This window comes from Cornus florida, unplaced genomic scaffold, assembly GCF_030987335.1.
Source record: "Cornus florida cultivar Cherokee Brave unplaced genomic scaffold, ASM3098733v1 CherokeeBrave_3.0.0_Hap2_Chr05, whole genome shotgun sequence".
NCBI classification, from domain to species: domain Eukaryota; kingdom Viridiplantae; phylum Streptophyta; class Magnoliopsida; order Cornales; family Cornaceae; genus Cornus; species Cornus florida.
Window position 1 is genome coordinate 107,978,578 of NW_026775575.1, and position 18,060 is coordinate 107,996,637.

General features: G+C 34.0%; 2 protein-coding genes across 2 annotated transcripts; both read left to right on the forward strand.

The window, feature by feature from the left end:
* Window positions 1-6,974: 6,974 nt before the first annotated feature.
* LOC132309929 (sodium/hydrogen exchanger 4) lies at window positions 6,975-13,858 on the forward strand. Its single transcript, XM_059808180.1, has 14 exons — window positions 6,975-7,115; window positions 8,377-8,495; window positions 8,591-8,688; window positions 8,827-8,886; window positions 9,022-9,068; window positions 9,165-9,359; window positions 9,929-9,975; window positions 10,134-10,200; window positions 11,044-11,144; window positions 12,179-12,280; window positions 12,812-12,956; window positions 13,047-13,109; window positions 13,259-13,342; window positions 13,583-13,858. Exons 1-14 carry the CDS (start codon window positions 6,975-6,977, stop codon window positions 13,856-13,858), a joined length of 1,545 nt encoding a protein of 514 aa, XP_059664163.1.
* A 1,220-nt stretch (window positions 13,859-15,078) lies between these two features.
* Window positions 15,079-18,060, forward strand: LOC132308382 (rho GDP-dissociation inhibitor 1-like). Its single transcript, XM_059806444.1, has 5 exons — window positions 15,079-15,949; window positions 16,024-16,090; window positions 16,617-16,835; window positions 16,946-17,070; window positions 17,633-18,060. The coding sequence occupies exons 1-5, from the start codon at window positions 15,704-15,706 to the stop codon at window positions 17,705-17,707; spliced, it is 732 nt and encodes a 243-aa protein (XP_059662427.1). The 5' UTR covers window positions 15,079-15,703; the 3' UTR covers window positions 17,708-18,060.

Sequence of the window (18,060 nt, forward strand, 5' to 3'; positions counted from 1 at the left end):
GGAAATCAGCTATTATACACGGTGCACGGTACTGACAACACAGACTATAACGAACTACACAGTGATAACACCTCTCAAAGTACTGATGAATATACTGAGCATATCAATTAGGCAACACATGCCAACAATATTAATAAATATACCGAGTATGTCAATTAGGCAACACATGCCAATAATATTAAACCACATACCCCGACAGCCACACATCTGTCTATCGCAACGAATGCATAAGGTATAAATGAGTCTACACTTATTAGCCAGCTCACATGATTCTATATGGCAACACATCCATATAATATAAATGCGACATAATTTAAACAGTCCATTTATTTCCTGAAATGCACACAGCATAATAATCATGGTTTGTATATCATTAACAATATAAATAATCCTGCAATGTATAACGGACAATTTATTTGAATTAAAACCATGTAATCATTTAATTTTAACATTAATGATTTAATACTGTTTAATAAAATAATAACACAATTAATGATTAACAATGTCATTAAATTAACTACATCCGTTTAATGGTGATCTGTATTGAAAACGATACAATTAATATTTAAAAATATTAATCGGACATAATAATAACTAACGGTTAATAAAATAATAATTTAATGTCCCGTTAAACCCGTAAGTACCAACCATAGGCCCAAAAGTGCAAGTTTAAGGTTCTGGAAATTACAAAACAGGCCTAGGGGTATTCTGGTAATTTCCAGCAGCTGACAGGGCCCCTCACGCGCCCCCACGCGCCGCCCTAAGCTTCCCCACGCGCAGCCCTATGTTTTCCACCCTCTCACGCGCGCATACGCGCCTCCACGCGCGTCTGGCATCAGCCACGCGCGCGCACGCGCTGCCACGCGCGCATTAATGGTTCCTGCTGACGTGGCGTGTTCTGGTTGGTCGGTTGTACCGTTTCTATGTGGGCGCGCTACACTGGATTGATTTTAATGATCATCCTTTAATCCAATGGTCCCTGAAGTGCGCGTATGCTATTATTGTACACTATGCTACATAGAATCAATCTAGTGGTCAAAAGCTAATCCAACGGCTGCTGATGTAAGCGCATGGGAACCCTTGTGCGCTGCCTCACACCGGATTACTCCGGTTGTCTTCCCCACTGTCGGTGACCGGAATCCTCGCCGGAGGCTCGCCGGAAATTGCAGAAAAGCCCCGGAAAAATCTAGAAAATTCTAGAAAAATCCCTAAAGCCTTATTTAATTATTTTCAGCTATATTTTAATTACATAGGCTAATAAATAAATAACTAACCTCTTTAATAATTAAAACACATTATTTTAATAAACTAAAAATAATTTATTGAAACTCCTAGCATGGTTTCTAGTCTCTAAAAAAACCCGAAATAAATTAAATGAATAATTTATGGATTCAAAGGGGAAAAGTAGATAATAACTTGCCTTATGGATTTAAAATAAATCCGTCGGTTGCGCGTAGTCGGGTAAAATCGCCTACACCGGTCCAAGCTTCTTTCTCTCTCTCTTTTCCTTTCACTCCTATAAAATAGCTCTCTGTAATTTTTAAGCTTTCTAACTTAAGTAAGTTGCCTTAAGAGTAAGTTGGCTACTAATATATATATACAAACTTATATAATATATATAATACAAATATCTAATTTATATTAACTTCTCACCCATTTCTCATATCCCTACCTATAACATTTAAGCCAAGCAAGCCAAGTCAAGCAAGATGTCCTAAGGTAAATCCTATCCTAAGATTTAATTTTTCATCATTACATTGATTTAATACTAATATTATTATTACTAATATTATTATTAATAAAACTTTTATAATTATTATTATTATTATATTATTATTATTATATTATTAAACTATTATTATTATTATTATAATTTTACATAAGAATACATTATATCATCATAATACTTTATAACACAAATATAATACTTTAATTAACTAATATTGCTTAATTAAACATAATCAACAAATAAAATTAATTATAATAATACATGCACAATTAAATGAATAAATTTACTATTTTAACATACACAATTAATTTACATGCACCATTAAATGAACTTAATATAACAATGCAGTATGCACAATAATAGGTAAAGGAATCCACACATAATTGAATTTAAATAACTAAACTTTTTAATAAATTACGGGGTATTACACGTCCTGGAAGTCGTAAATACATGCGAGAATTACCAAAAATCATATTTCGTTATTTCCTTATGGGCCTAATGGTTACTAAAAGTCGTAAAACCAATCCAAAAGGGATTGTAATTTGTTCTCCACTATAAAAGAAGAGGATAAGGCCATAGAAAATCATCCATTATCTCATATCTCTCTCTCATGGCGGCTTTTAGGGTTTTAAAAAAGAAGATCCTCAAGGAGTTTTGGCGGTCCATGGCGATGAAGACCACAACAACACAAATGATATCTTGTGTCGTCATGAGTAGCTAATTCCTCTCTTAGGGCATTGATGTAGCCCGAATCCGAATACTATAGTTTGATTGTTCTATACTTTGGGAATTTAGTATATTATGTATTTTGATTACATGATTTTGGGCAATTGTTTAATTCAATTGGTGTTTTAATTATTAAATAGTTTTTGAATGATTAATACCTTGTCTTAAATTTAATTATTCTTAAATTATATTCAGCCTACTCTTATTGGACGATATTTGGCGGAGCCTTGTCGGACATAAGAATGGAGATCATGCAATGGTATTTAAACGTTTTTCAGAATCAACTCTTTCATAGTTTATGCTTACGGAAGACGAGTTATACTGCAACATTAGTTAGAAGTAGATAGGTAGATAATTCGTGCCAACCGAATATAGGTTATAGTTAGCTAAGTTCAATGAAACATCTTTCTTTAAATCTGAATTAAACGACTGTTATTGAGTTTAATTCCATATTATATATAATTGTTGAAATCCCAAGGTTGAACAGTTGACCATGGTATGAGGTTTATGGTGAAGTGAATCCCTAAGTATTTTTTTTCTTTGTCTCATTCCTTTTATTCCGTTTATTTTCTTCTCTGTTATTGAATTGCTTCACAACACAACAAATTAAATCTTCCTTCTAAATTAAAATAGTAATTATTTTAAGACTCGATGAACCACCACAGTCCTTGAGGTTCGACACCCCTTAACATAGCTTTATCCTACAAGGATTCGTTCTATTGCGAGTGGTATTTTATTATTGATAAATAAAAACACACATCATAGGGGAGGTGGCGGCGGCATGTTTGACGAAGAAGATGGTGGTCGTGGATGTTCGCCGGAAAGATGGATTCATTGCCGATTGTTAGAGAGAGAAGAGAGTAGGGAGAGAGAAGGGGCATCGGTTCAACAAAAACAAAAACAAAAAAAATTGCCACGTTGGACAACCACGCATGATAGTCGGTAAGTGTCGGGTGCAAAATGGTCGGGTGGTGTAGCACCGCTCAATCAACAATTGTTTTTATTAATATTCAAGACAGGGTGGTATGAGTAAAAAATTGAAAATAGAAAACTGCCTTAATTAACTTGGTAACCCATTTGGATGGTGAAAGGCCAATCATCAAGAATGATGAATAGTTCATTTTGTTTATGATGTATTTTAAAGGTGTAAGGCGTAAGTGTCGGGTTATTTGAGTGATTGGAATACTGTAATGTTGTGTTGGGTAAGAAGGAAAAAAGAGGTATAGAGAGAAAATAGGAAGGAAGGAACGAACTTAAATTCCTTTGTTCAGTAGGAATGACACAAGGAAAGAAAAGAGAATAGGAATGATGAATCTCATCCCTCTTTTACAAATTTTCTTTACAAATTTTCAACCACCAAAAAATGAGGGAAGAAAGGAGGGATAATAAGTGGACTATTATAGAAGTTTTTAATTAAATATTATCCTAAATTATATAAGTTTTAAATTACAGTATCATTCTCTATAAATTACAATATTATAAATATTATTGGATATAATGGTAAAAATAATTAAAACTTTATATTTCCTTCCCCTTAACGAACATAGAAAGTTTTAATTATTTTTACCATTATATCCAATATTTTCTTATCCATCCCTCTTCTCTTCCTTTCATTCAATTTTTTTCTTTCCTACCAAACATAGCATAAGTTTTCGGTAGTCCGTATTTGAGCCTTGCACCCTCCACCTCCCCTCTAATAACTAAGGAGACTGTGCAGACATTTTGTTAAAAAAAGGCCAAGAAAAAAATAAAAAGCTTTCTTAAGCCTATATTTGGTATAGGAAAATAGTGTTAGCTTATGTACGTTGATTAATGAGTGAAAAGAAATAATAATCATGTTTGAAAAAAATAAAACAAAATGAAACTATTTTAATTATTATTTTTTTATTTTGTTGAAAGGTTACCACGCCCCTTTCCACAAATTTTGTCATTTATAAACAAATGGGGAATTTGATATTAAAAAAATTTCATTAGAAATATTGGCCTTTCTTTTTATTTTTGAGAGGATAATAAAATTAACTCATGAAACTTTAATGTATCCGTCCAATTTCTTCCATTTCTTTTCTTATTTTTTTAAAAATTTTGTAAAAGAAAAAAAAAAATTGTATCCCACCATTTCTTTGCAACCAAAGTGGGCCTAAATAAAAGCAATGGTCATTGGGCAATTTGACTGAAATTGACTGTATCTTGATTGAGTGGATTATATGTCGTTTTTGTACACCTCTATTATGATTTTAACCCATAAAAAAAAGTGGTATATAGATGCTAACAAAATCATACAATCCTTCTTTAATGGGTGTCGCTCGGGGTGCCTTCACGCTACGCACGCGCTCTGACTCAAATTTTCACTATTTATGATTTAATTTTGTCGCTCTCACATTCATGTTCTCGAATTTACTCTCACGCAGTGGCGGATCCAATGGGAGGCTTGGGTGGGCTTAAGCCCCCCCTAAATTTTTTTTATTTTATTACTATTATTATTATTTTTTAGTATAGTTATATTTAGCCTAATGTTTTAAAAAAGAAAAAATTAGTAGTAGTTAGCCCCCCCATTTTAACCCATCCAAACAAGCCCAATATCTAAGTCACAATTTTAAAACAAAGATCCAACTAAATAGGCCCAAGCCAAACAAACCCTAAACAATCACTAAGCCAAAGCATAAAGAACTCCTGAATTCCTAATCTTGCACAAATCAGAGAGCATACTTCTTCTCTCCCTCTAAAGTTTAACCTTATTTCCTCTAGAATTTTCTAACTCTTTAATCTTTCGATTCTTAATTTTTCCTTGTTTAATATTAGCCTCTCTATTAACAATTTTGAATTTGCCCCTCTGACGCCTGTTCTCGTTTTATGTATCTTAGAATGCCACGTCTACTTAGTTCCAAAGGAATTATGGTTGAGATAACAGGGTGGGGTTTACCATTGAAGGCTTGGCCCTCGATTCTCTTTTGTGATGGGATTTTGAGAATTTTTATAACCTCTTTGCCAAGTCAAGTCATGAATTAGGGTTGAACTTATTAAAGTTTTGGGGAGGTGGGTCCAACTATGAGGCTGAAGAGGTGCACCCCACAGGCTGTAAATTCAAATTACTGACGAGTACATTTGTCAATTTTTATAGCAAAGTTAAGACTGAATAATTATTTAGCTCAAAAATTAGGTTTGCTTTAATGTTTTTACTTTTTTTTTTTTTTTTTTTGGCGTTTTGGGAATAGAAGATTACACGGATTAGAAGAATTAATCAACATTAGCAAATTTTAGGACATCTAACGGAATTTAATCCAAAACAACATGTCTTTGACAACTGAGCCATCCCACGGGCCACCTCATTTTTCTATCTCCCAGCGTCCCTTTCCATAAATTTTGTCATTTATAAACAAATGGCAAATTTGATATTAAAAAAATTTCATTAAAAATGTTGGTCTTTTTTCTTATTTTTGAGAGAATAATAAAATTAACTCATGAAACTTTAATATATCCGCCCAATTTCTTCCATTTCTTTGCTTTTTCTTTTTTTCAAAATTTTGTTAAAATTTTTTTTGTATCCCTCCATTTCTACAAAGGGGCATAAATAAAAGCAATGGTCATCCGCTCATTACCATAAAGGGGCATGCTGTACTACTTGATACCACAGGGGCATGCTGTAACTATTGAAATTCATATGGAAAAAGTTGGTCCCATAAAGAGGCTCTTGATTCAGGTCGCCAAAAATTAAGATTGGGTTGGCGATTTCCTGACATGCGGGCCCACATTAGTTATTTTTATTTTTATTTTTTATGTTTATTCTGGCCTAAACAGTGTTTTAGCCCAGAATACTGTTTGGTAAGGCATGGTTGGCTGAAAAAAAAAAAAAAAATCAATTTTTTTACTGATTTTGGTCTCATTTTTTTTTTTTTTTTTTTTTTCTAAAAATAATTGAATCAAAGAGCCATTAAGGCACTGTTTGTCTGACACAAACAGTGCCTCAAAGGCTTTTTTGGGCAAAAAAAGTTAAAAAAAAGATAGATAAAAGTATTTTTTTTTTTATAAAAAAATTTACTTTTTAAAATATTCCTACTCACATATATACTGTTATAAATATAGTCATTAGAAAAAAGTTAAAAAATATTATTTTATTTAAAAATTTAAAAATATTAATATTTTTAAAGAGCGAAAATACACCATTGAAGTACATCCAATAATTAAAATTTAGATATTTTAAAATATTAGTGTGACTATAAAAAATATTGACGTGGCTATAAAGAAAATATTAATGTTATAAACTTGGAGAGTCCATATGCCTAAAGGTTCACAACTAACAAAAGTAAAAAAGAAAACGAAGAAAAAAAAAGTCGGCAGAAGTCGCAACGTGTCATCCACGTCATGAATATATAGTGCCACGTTTCAGTACTACGTTTCCCGGGAAAAACTCTGTCTCTTGGCTGTTGAGCTCTCAAGAAGAGATTCACATCATTTCCAGATTTGTTCCTTTCTCCGAGAAAAGTTTTTATAAGCATTAATTAATATGGCGTTTTCTAAATTAATGGCAGCATTGAAGGTAGATGATGATGATCAGGTGGTTTCTGTAACAGTGTTCGTCGCTGTGCTATGTCTCTGTATAGTCATCGGACACTTGCTTGAAAAAAATCGATGGGTCAACGAATCTATCACTGCTATTATCATAGTAAGACTCTGTTTTTTTTTTTTTTTTTTTTTGTTATTAATAATCCATTTTCTACGATTATGTTGATTAAATATATAAATTTCTCTTTTAATGATATATTTGTATGATTATATGTGGCAGGTTAAAAAAAATATTACATTGTTGTTTTGTATGTTTGATTTATAATAATGTTTTGGATGTTGATATATCTGTTATAATGATTTTTGAAAATTTACTATACAATTTTCGGATATATTGATTTAGACGGAGGAAAAATTACTGAGTCACAGTTCGTGTGCCAAGTCTACGTGGCTGGTGATAAATGACACCTACAATAACTAACTGTATATAACTTGTGTACGTGGTTTGGGGTATATATATTTATAAATATTAGTGTTATCTTGTTCTGACACAATGGATCGTTCTTTGATTTCTTTCTTCATTGAACCCTGTAAGTCGAGATGAATATATATTATATTGCAAGATTCTTTACCAACTAGCACCTTCACATAGGTCTAGATATAAACCAAATTTAAGTTTACTTAATGTTGGTCTTCGAGATTGAAAGTTGATAGACACGAAATTTAAGTTTTCGTAATGTTGGTGATCGAGATTGAAAGTCGATTGGCACGAATGAATGGCAAGAAATCCATATGCATACATCTCTTGTTAAGCTATGTGGATAAGCAGTCACTTAATTGCAGCATTTTTTTTTATGATATAAATATTTAAAGATATGCCATCTCTATTCACTAAATTTAGCTCAATATTTGAGAGTGATAAGTTGTCTATATGGTATCACAACAGCAGGTTTTGTGCTCGAATCATTACACTTCCTAAGAAATTAGACATCACATTCTTAATTGGCCACATGAGAGACTTCTTGATGATATGTATAGTACGCTCTTCTGTGAGTTAAACTTCTTAGAATAGTTGATTCTTAGCAGCATTACATGCCAAGCTAATGTTTACATGGCAAACTAAATTTAGTTGGATTAATAGCAAAAGAGGGAGTTGCAAAGTAGCATGATTGGGGTTACACAAACCATCCTTGTAATTTGTTGGCTTCGGAAGTACATTTCCAAGTCTGGGTTAGTGGCGAGACACTCGGACACACCAGAGACGGAGATGAAGGGCCGATAAACACCGGTTAAAGACTCCCAACCATGAGACCTTGATGACAAATCTGTTATGTTCTGTTCTGTTGAAACCTGAAATTGTGTTCTGAATATTGCTAGCTTTTACTTCACTTAAAAATTTTGTGATTTCTTTTGCCCTACAGGGATGCATTAGTGGAACAATAATCTTGTTTATAAGCAAGGGCACAAGTTCTCATATCCTAAGATTTGATGAACAACTGTTCTTTATATATCTCCTTCCGCCTATTATATTTAATGCTGGGTAAGGACACATTGTTATGGTTTACACTTTTTAACTCTTTAGTGTAGTTTGCTTAATGTTTCACGGGGTTAACTTCTCTAGCTTACTTTTGACAGATTTCAGGTCAAGAAGAAACAGTTCTTCCATAACTTCTTTACCATCATGTTGTTTGGAATTATTGGTGTTTTCATATCATCTGCCATTATTACGGCTGGTAATATATTCCCTGTCCGGCACTCATTTTCCATTCAATTACTTGTCTATTTGCCAACTTGACAGCCTGATTGTGAGGTTTTGCTATGCTACTTTCGCCGAGATGCACTCTAATTTTTTCAATGCTACTCTTACTTAGGCAGCTGGTGGCTGTTTCCTTTGTTCAGCTTCGTTGGATTGTCTGCGCGTGACTATCTTGGTGTGATTCTCATCCATGTTATCTTTTGTGCTATGTTACAGTTAGCATATTCCATCATCATCATGCACTAGTATTTCTTACTAGTAGATTCTATTATATGGGGTGAAATCTTATATGTTATTACTCTTGGTCCAGCTGTAGGGACAATCTTTTCATCAACGGATACAGTGTGTACTCTGCAGGTTAGTTAGAGTTGATTATATGAGTTCAGATATTCAGTTTCATTAATTATGGAAGCTGCTATCATGGTTGTTCCTAGATATGAAATCTACCTGTAGGTTCTACAGCAAGATGAGACTCCTTTGCTGTACAGCCTGGTTTTTGGGGAAGGAGTAGTGAATGACGCAACATCAGTTGTTCTCTTCAATGCAGTTCAAAAGCTTGATGTCAGTACATTTAATGGCTGGTCAGCTGTTCATATCCTTGGAGATTTCATATACCTATTTTCCACAAGCACTGCTCTTGGAGTCGGTGTAAGTTTAGATTCTCATAATATCCACAATGCAGATTGTTATGTGTATAAAGCTTAAAGTGACTTTTTAACTGACCGTTTAACATGGTACACAGTATATGCATTCAAATTATGTTTATGCTCGTTATATTGGAGTGCGTTGTGAGCTATGTAGATTGATTTAAATTGATCAGAATAGAACCTCATGTCGAAAAGAGTGGAGAGGGGCAGGATATATATAAAATCAGTAATGGAAGAACTGGCCCGTTATGGTTATCAATTTAAAAGAGCTTCAACGGACCATTCTAAGGGTTTGATGCATTCTGTTTATTTTTTGAGCTCGTTGTTCAGCATTGAAGTCTTAAATGAAGCGATATATAAATATTCCTGGCTTGGATAACTTGCTTAGTTCCACATCCTAAATTGATCCGACATTGATCAGCACAGATTTAATGATGAGTAGCCAATCTTGATAGATTGTTTTCTTTGCATTCATTAATGAACATAAACCAACTGAAATACCTTGCACAATTCCTCTACAATTGTACAAGTAGGCTTGATTTTTTATTTTTAGTTTTTGTTTTTGGGCAGGCTGGACTTTTGACGGCGTATGCGCTTAAAGCACTGTGCTTTGGGAGGTAATACTTATGTTGCAAATTACTTAAGGGAAGGTTCTGTATTTCATGGACGTGGGAGTATAGGAGTTTTGTAATATTATTTTATAAATGATTGAGTCAAATAAATTACATTTTATTGTGTGACATCTATAGAACTCTGTATTTATATTTTTCTGCAGACATTCAAGTGTTCGTGAAATCTCTTTAATGGTTTTAATGGCATATTTGTCCTACATGTTGGCTGAGGTAATGACGTGGTCTGATCTCATTCAATTTATCTTATCAACGTGTATTATTCTAATGTACATGCCACTTTTTTTTTTTTAGGGAAAAAACTCCCACAATGTTGTTGGAGGAGAGTTGAACCCTTTACCTTTTGCTTTGAAAGGAGATGAGATTCCACTAGGTCACAGGCCTGGTTATGTCATTTTCTGTCTACCATACACAAATTCACAAGACTATTGATTTAGTTTATAAAAAAGGTTGTTTGATACCCAGTGCCATTCTGTCTAGCAGGGTGCTGGGAGAGACACTATTTTTTGCACAAAGTGGCTGCTCTTATACTTCGATTGGGGTTCCCATGCTTGCTATTTCAATCTTGTACCTTCATACCAACAATGACCCCCATAGCATTGTTAGATTCCTTAAATTTTGAAGGTCCCAAGTCTAGTAGATTTTATTCATTAAGCACGTGTAAGCAAGTTTAATGACTTGTAATTCTCGAAACACAGAGTGTGTTCTAGTGGGCAATGTCCTTTAATATTGGACTTCATTTCTTTTCTTGTTTAGTTTTTGGGAAGAAAAGGGACTGTTGTGGCTTTTTTGGCGTTACACTTCTTCTATTCAAATGTCCAGTTGTCCCTATCTTGCCAGATTTTGATGATTCATATCTTGTTAGATGAGTTGTGGGACATTTTACCAGTTGTAATATGCAACGTGTATAAAGATTTTTTATGTTAAAATAGTTTCCATACACCATGTTCTTTTTGCAATTCTTGCAATTTCTTCTTCAAATATATGTGCATGTCTCCAGCTGTTGTGAAATCCATGATGTTTCTACCATTTGTCTTTAACCTTTCCTTTGTGCAGCTGTTAAGCTTAAGTGGGATTCTAACTGTCTTCTTCTGTGGGGTTCTTATGTCTCACTATGCATGGCACAACGTGACTGAAAGTTCAAGGATAACAACCAGGCACGTATTAATAAATTGTGTATCTGTAGTAATACCAGTAACATTTGTTGCACATTAATAAAAAAAACTCAACCCTATGATGGCTCTTTAATAATTGATAGTAACTTATAAAAGGGAAATTACCTAGTTCTAGTCTCTCATACTGTTCATGTTGGGAGGAGATAGAAAGGAGACATACCCAATTGTTGGCCTTATATTTGCATAAAATGTGGCTGCTCTTATTCTAGGCCAGTGTACTCACTTTTGTCAATCCAAGCTTATTTATTAAATAGTCCTAATAGTTGATGATCTTGAAAGCAAGCAACATTTGATCCTACGATAACTAACAATTCTACTACTAAATAATGTTTTTTTAAAAAAATATAAGTTTATTAGTTATTAGAATGTATACGTGTGTAGAGAGAGAGAGAAAATGTCAAATAGATCATGGTGTGACAACAAAGTTCTCGACAAATCAAATACATGGTAATTTGCTCATCCCACAAATATTATTCTAAAGAATATTAGAATCTCTTTTCCTTGTACCTTAGAAAAGTTTATTGACATAAGGTAAATATTGCTCATAAGACTTTTAGAAAATTCTTAATTATGTACTTAGGATCATTATCCAGTTAGGTCCTTGTAAATCGAGGGTGCTGGGAGGGGTCACTGAATACATATTAACCTTTTGCATTATATGCACAGAGTGACTGTTCTTAAGATTCAATCTCATGATCTCAAGCTTGACAGGAAGAGCATTTTACTACTGTATTAAGGAATCACCCGTGTAAAAGTTTGACTAGCTGAAAAAACTAATATTTCGTAATTATATCATTCCCCTTCTAGGTTGGACTACTAATGGGTAATGGCTTTTTTTTATTTTCCAATTCTATTAGATAATAAATTTAGTGTCTCCAACGATTTATTATTTTCATTTTCATTTTTTATTTTTGGGTAATGGTTATTAATAATTGGAGCGTTTTGCTACTAGTCATTGCAAGAGAGAAAATAGTTTAAACATTATTAACCACTCCTCTACACTTTCTCATCTGCAGGCATGTATTTGCAGGAATGTCTTTTATTGCAGAAACATTTATATTTCTTTATGTGGGAATGGATGCTCTGGACATTGAGAAGTGGAAAATGAGCAAACTAAGGTAAAAATGCTCATATGATGATCTATCATTTAAATTTGATTAATTTTTTTGTAAGAAAATAAATGGTTCAGATAACCGAATGGGGGTGCTGTTCTTTTAATAATATATACTAAGTGGAGAGTACTTTACCTGTACTCTCATGCTAGTCAACAACTTTTCAGATTTAACCATGATTATCGTAGAGCCCAACAACCAAATACATGACATCTATTTATTATCAACGTAAAGTCTAACCTTGTTCCCATGAAAACACTACATTGATTTTGTCCAATTTTAGACTTCTGATCTACAGATTGAGAATATGAAAAAGAATGTATTTGGGTTGCATTTTTTTTCTCATTATCACAAATAAAGGTGTAATGGTAGAGATTGATAATTTATTTTATCCTTTTTAGTGGTAGAGATGTGTGGGTATGAACACTAGCATACGCAATAAAGCCATCTCTTTTTTTGCAACTAAATTTATTAGATGATTTTCCATAGCTGAAATAAATTTGCCATCCACTTCTTCCTACTGTTTCTTGGTTACAGTTTTGGTACTTCGGTAGGTATATACAGTACCGTGCTCTTGCTGATATTACTTGGACGCGCTGCTTTTGTGTTTCCCCTCTCTGCCTTTTCCAATTACATGAACCGAAATGCTGAGGGTTCATCGTTGATCACGTTCAAACACCAGGTGAGTATTTCTCATGTTTGTCATAACCACCATTTCTGCATATAAAAATAAATGAAATTGCACTCTTTGATGGTTTGCTATGTTGTCTAGATTGTCATTTGGTGGGCTGGGCTAATGAGGGGGGCTGTCTCTATTGCTTTGGCATTCAAACAGGTGCGACAGTTTTTTATTTTATTTATTATTATTATTATCGTGATGGAAGGTTTGAGATTGCTTGATAGGAGCGCTAATACAGTAAATTGCATTTGATAGTAACATCAGTAGTGTCATAGTGTGTTAATTTTCTCTTTTGGCTGACGCAGTTCACATTCTCTGGGGTTACATCTGATCCTATTAATGCTGCAATGGTCACCATTACTGTTATTGTTGTTCTCTTCAGTACCATTGTAAGTTTTTTTTTTTTTTGGTTAAAACAGTACCATTGTAAGTTAATAAAATACAAGTTGTGTTCTCTTTCCTACTTCTTGTAAAATTCAAACTTCTCTCTCTTTTCAACTATATCCTTGCCTTCATCCATTCTTCAAGCAAGGTTGTAGTTCCAGTCCCTAAAAATTACACACATATTTGCAAGATTATGACGAAACTTGTTTCCGGATTCTCACTCCGTGTATGATTTTCTGTTGCAGGTGTTTGGTTTTCTGACAAAGCCACTTATAAGTTATTTGCTCCCTTACAATGGAAACAATCGAATTCATCGAGAACCTACGACCCCTAAGGAGGACCTGACTCTTCCCTTGCTTTCCTTCGAAGAATCTGCTGCCACAAACATGCTCCGTGCAAAGAATAGTCTGTCAATGCTAATAGAAAGGCCGGTATTCACTATTCATTCCTACTGGAGAAGGTTTGATGATGCCTACATGAGACCTGTATTTGGTGGCCCACAAAGCGATGAGCCTTCATGAGCCTTTCTATGATATGTACACAATCCCAAGCCAACTACATGGTGGTACTGAACTCAAGATTGGCATCCCTAGCAGACCATGTAATCTGATGCAGACAGTGTTTGGATAGCTAATTAGGTTGCAGATAGTCTCAATAAGTTGAAAAGAGCTGTGTACATTTTTCTTTTTATCAGGGGGTTGGGGTTTCTGGGATTCAGAAGGTGAGTGAGGTCAAATGAGCTGTGTACATTTTTATTCTGGGGAGGTTCTAATTTCTACAATTTTATTTATTTATTTTTTACGTTTTGCTGTAAGTCGTTTTTTGTTATGTAACTCCTCATGACACTACAACAGTTGAGAGAAAGAAAGAGTGCTAAAACAAAATGATCCAATGGATCATTATATATTTATTTGCAGTTAAGAGTGCTGATTTGAATTTTGGTTTATTCATCCTCTTTTTTATTTGAATAATTTACTAAAACATATTAGTATAGCATTTAAAGCATCGAAAAAATATATTTTTATTGAATTAGTTTTGTACAAAGTATGAATGTTTATTAATATCTCATACATGATATCTGGAGGCACTATCAGTTGATTTTTTTTTTCACAAGAGGTATCTCCACCGGGGTGGGGATTAATCCACTTCTAATTAATGACTAAGACCAAAATGAAACTATTAGATTCCATAGTTACGTGAGGTCATTTATAAAAATTAATATTCACATTCAAAAAATACTGTTGTAGTCTATTTCTTTCATCAGATATTATAATACAATTGTCGCAAAATTTTATTTTAAACTTCCATTTCTGAGTGAAATTGTGTTACTTCCTTTGTTAAAAAATCAATCAGAATAAAGGAATTTTTGTGAAGTTTCAAAATCACCCCCTTTTTTAAATGAAAAAAATAGATAGAAAAAGAATTATCAGAGAAGGGTCTAAAAGTTTATAATCTTTTAGTTTAATTGTTTAAACAAAAAAGTAGAAATATGTATATGTGCAATTATATATATATATATATATATATATATAATTCAAATACCGCACACCTACATTTGTTCACTATAAAGACTTGAACTTTCCAGGGAGAAAATATTATTCTAAGAAAAAAATGAAAAAATATATTTTTGTAATCTAAATTGATAAAAATTACTAACTTCAAGAAAAGATAAATAGTAATTAAATCTAAAAAATACTGTAATCGTAAGGAAAATATGAGAGTGAATTTTTTTAAAAATTATTTTCTTAATTAATTTTTTTTTTAAAATTTGAATTATTATTATTATCTTTTATTGAATTTTAAGGTAACTTTAAAACAAAATTTATCACTTTTACTATTAGTAGCACGTATATGCATATTCCCCAGCAGTTTGGAGAGTATGGACTTTGGAGTTAACAATCCGATTGCAGAGTTTAATACAATTATAAAGAAAGGGTCAAGAAACCGTTTTTGTAGCCCAAATTTGCGCTATGAATTGTAGTTTCAGGGGCCTAGAATTACCATACTTGAATGAAAACCCCAAAAGTCCCTTCATCATCATTCATATTCGGAGGACCACAAAATCATCTCTCTAACAAACACACATTTTCACCGAACAAAAGAAAAAAAAAAAATCATTTCCTTTTATTGGTTTGACCTTTTACCAGTGTTCACTCATGATGTTTGTTTATTCCAAGTGCTTAGTTGAGTTCTCTTGAAACATTTGATCATTACCTTCTTGGGATTCTCTCACCCAGAAGGTCTCTTTTTTCTTTCTAATCATTTGTTAGGTCTCTGTTTCACTCATTGTTATCCTTTTTTTGGTTGTGTAGTTGTATTTTCAATGCTTATTTCATTATAATCAAATGAATACTTGAGAGGGGTCTATGACCATTGGAGAAATTTCAAGTTCTGTGACAATGGTTGTTGATGATAAGAAAGGAACTGAAAATTCAACCCAACCAAGCGAAGCATCTACAGACCAAGAAAATGTAATCGACTCCGGGGAGGCACTTAGTAGACAGCCAAGTGGAGCTTCTTGTTACGCGACAGAGGGAGAGGAAGAAGACGAAGAAACTCGGATACAAGTGGGCCCCAAGTGCAGTATCAAAGAACATCTTGAGAAAGACAAGGTTGGTTTCTCTTACAAGAGATTCTTAATTTAGTTGTTCTTGAATTTTTTATCATATATGTGTTTTTGGTTCAGGATGATGAGAGCTTGAGGAGGTGGAAAGAACAGCTTCTTGGCAGTGTTGATGTCAATTCAGTTGGAGGTACTGCTCTTAGTTTATGTTGGTATAGTGTATGTTGACCCAATAATCAATTTAATTTTTTTTTAAAAAAAGCACAAATTCAAATTTTGGTTGTTTCTATACTGCTTGAATTGTTCATTGGTTGGGAGAATTTATTTCTTGAGAGGGACAAGTTATACAATTCTTCGGTAAAAAAACGATGTGGTCTGCCTTGTTTAATGTTGGTGAAAATTCTGCAACAGAGTTCATAGTTTTTATTTTAATTTTTATAAATTTTTTTCTTCATATTTTTCTAAATAACCGCATTTAAGATGATAAATGTTTTCATTATGCCAACTCTCACTCAACATTTTTTCTATTTGTTTCAATAAATATAAGTTTTTGTCAGTCCTCAATATCCTATTCCTTCTACATATGGAACAGATAGAATAAAATTTATGAGGGATTGTGGTTTATAAATTGTAAAAATCTTTTTGTGCTTAATTTTGTTTTAAGTTTTAATTTACAAATGGAATAACAAGGCTTTTTTATAATTGGTTTATGATAGAAATTCTAGAACCAGATGTGAAGATTTTGAGCCTCACCATTCTCTCCCCTGGTAGACCTGATCTTGTTCTTCCAGTTCCCGAGGCTGGTAACCCCAAGGGCTTGTGGTTTACTTTGAAAGAAGGTATCCCCTACAGTCTCAGATTCTCCATTCAGGTCAGCAATAACATTGTTTGTGGCCTCAGATACACCAACACTGTGTGGAAAACTGGTATCAAGGGTACTCTCTCTCTCTCTTTCTGTGTGTGTGTGTGTGAGTGAGGGTTAAGGTTCAATTAATGCAAAATTACACTCCGGTGTTAATGAAAGCTTTTAATGTGTGCATTTCAGTTGATAGCTCAAAGCATATGCTCGGAACATTTAGTCCTCAGTCAGAGCCATACATACATGAGATGCCAGAAGAGACTGCTCCATCTGGTTTTTTTGCAAGAGGGTCATATTCGGCAAGATCAAAGGTAAAAGAATCAACAAGTTCTTTTCTATGGTAGCCTTTGTGTTCCCACATCGGAATATTTTAAAATAATTCTTGTCTTTATATTCACATGGGCTCGAAACGGCTTGTGCCGGGCCTTGTTACGCGGGCTTGTGACCCAAGTGGGGGCATTAAGGCGACGGAAAGCTGTATGGCCTGGCCAGCGTGTCTTGGGAGGGGGTTTCTATGCCATGCTCACCCTCCCCAGTGATTCCATTGGATTTATAGGGAGCAGGTGCGAGGAGCTTGTCAGCCTTTATTACTCGTAGTAAGGTGTGGTGAGTGCGGCACTCGTTAATTCTTCGTGAGCCTGGAGCTTCACGAAGTTGCTGGCTTGGCAGAGCAGCAATAAAAAAAGCATATGCTGGCCTGCCCGTCCTTGGAAAGGGTAGAGGGATCCCATTACACGCTGAAAACCCGGCCCTCTCAACTGAACCTCGACCTTTTTGGAAGGTAGACGAGATAAACACCGAAACCATCAGCCCTTTTGGTAGCCTGAATTTGGTTTTTTTTACATGTCTCATTTATTGATCACCTGATTCCAGTTTATTGATGACGACGACAAGTGCTACCTGGAAATCAACTACACCTTTGACATCCAGAAACAATGGCCAAAGTAAAACCGCGAATTTTCGGATAGCTCTCTCAGTTACCTCTTTGGAAGCTGCATTGTGAACAAGTGGAACGAAGCAGAGAGAAATCAGATAGATAGTTTCTTGGAGACTACCAGTTACTAGTAATAGAGCTTGGCTTGTTTGTGATATTTGTTTTGGTTTTTTCTGCTCTCTTCTGTCTGTCTTGACATTTAAACCAGGGGCTCCTTTGCCTTAATTAGCTAGTTAGCCATTTGTATAGGCAGCTGCCAGCAGTTGAAGACAGTCGTCCTCGGTATTGTGGTTTTGTTTATATTATGGTTTCGTTCAGTGATTGTAGAGATCTTTACAAAACAATCTTGCTGTTTATAGTTAATAAA

Bases quoted from the DNA above. Each gene is read 5' to 3' on its own strand.
- LOC132309929 (XM_059808180.1), top strand. From the start codon at position 6,975: ATGGCAGCATTGAAGGTAGATGATGATGATCAGGTGGTTTCTGTAACA. The intron at 8,496-8,590 runs GTAAGGACACAT...TACTTTTGACAG, and splicing joins CCTATTATATTTAATGCTGG to ATTTCAGGTCAAGAAGAAAC. The intron at 13,110-13,258 runs GTGCGACAGTTT...TGGCTGACGCAG, and splicing joins TTGCTTTGGCATTCAAACAG to TTCACATTCTCTGGGGTTAC.
- LOC132308382 (XM_059806444.1), top strand. From the start codon at position 15,704: ATGACCATTGGAGAAATTTCAAGTTCTGTGACAATGGTTGTTGATGAT. The intron at 16,836-16,945 runs GTACTCTCTCTC...TGTGCATTTCAG, and splicing joins GTGGAAAACTGGTATCAAGG to TTGATAGCTCAAAGCATATG. The intron at 17,071-17,632 runs GTAAAAGAATCA...ACCTGATTCCAG, and splicing joins CATATTCGGCAAGATCAAAG to TTTATTGATGACGACGACAA.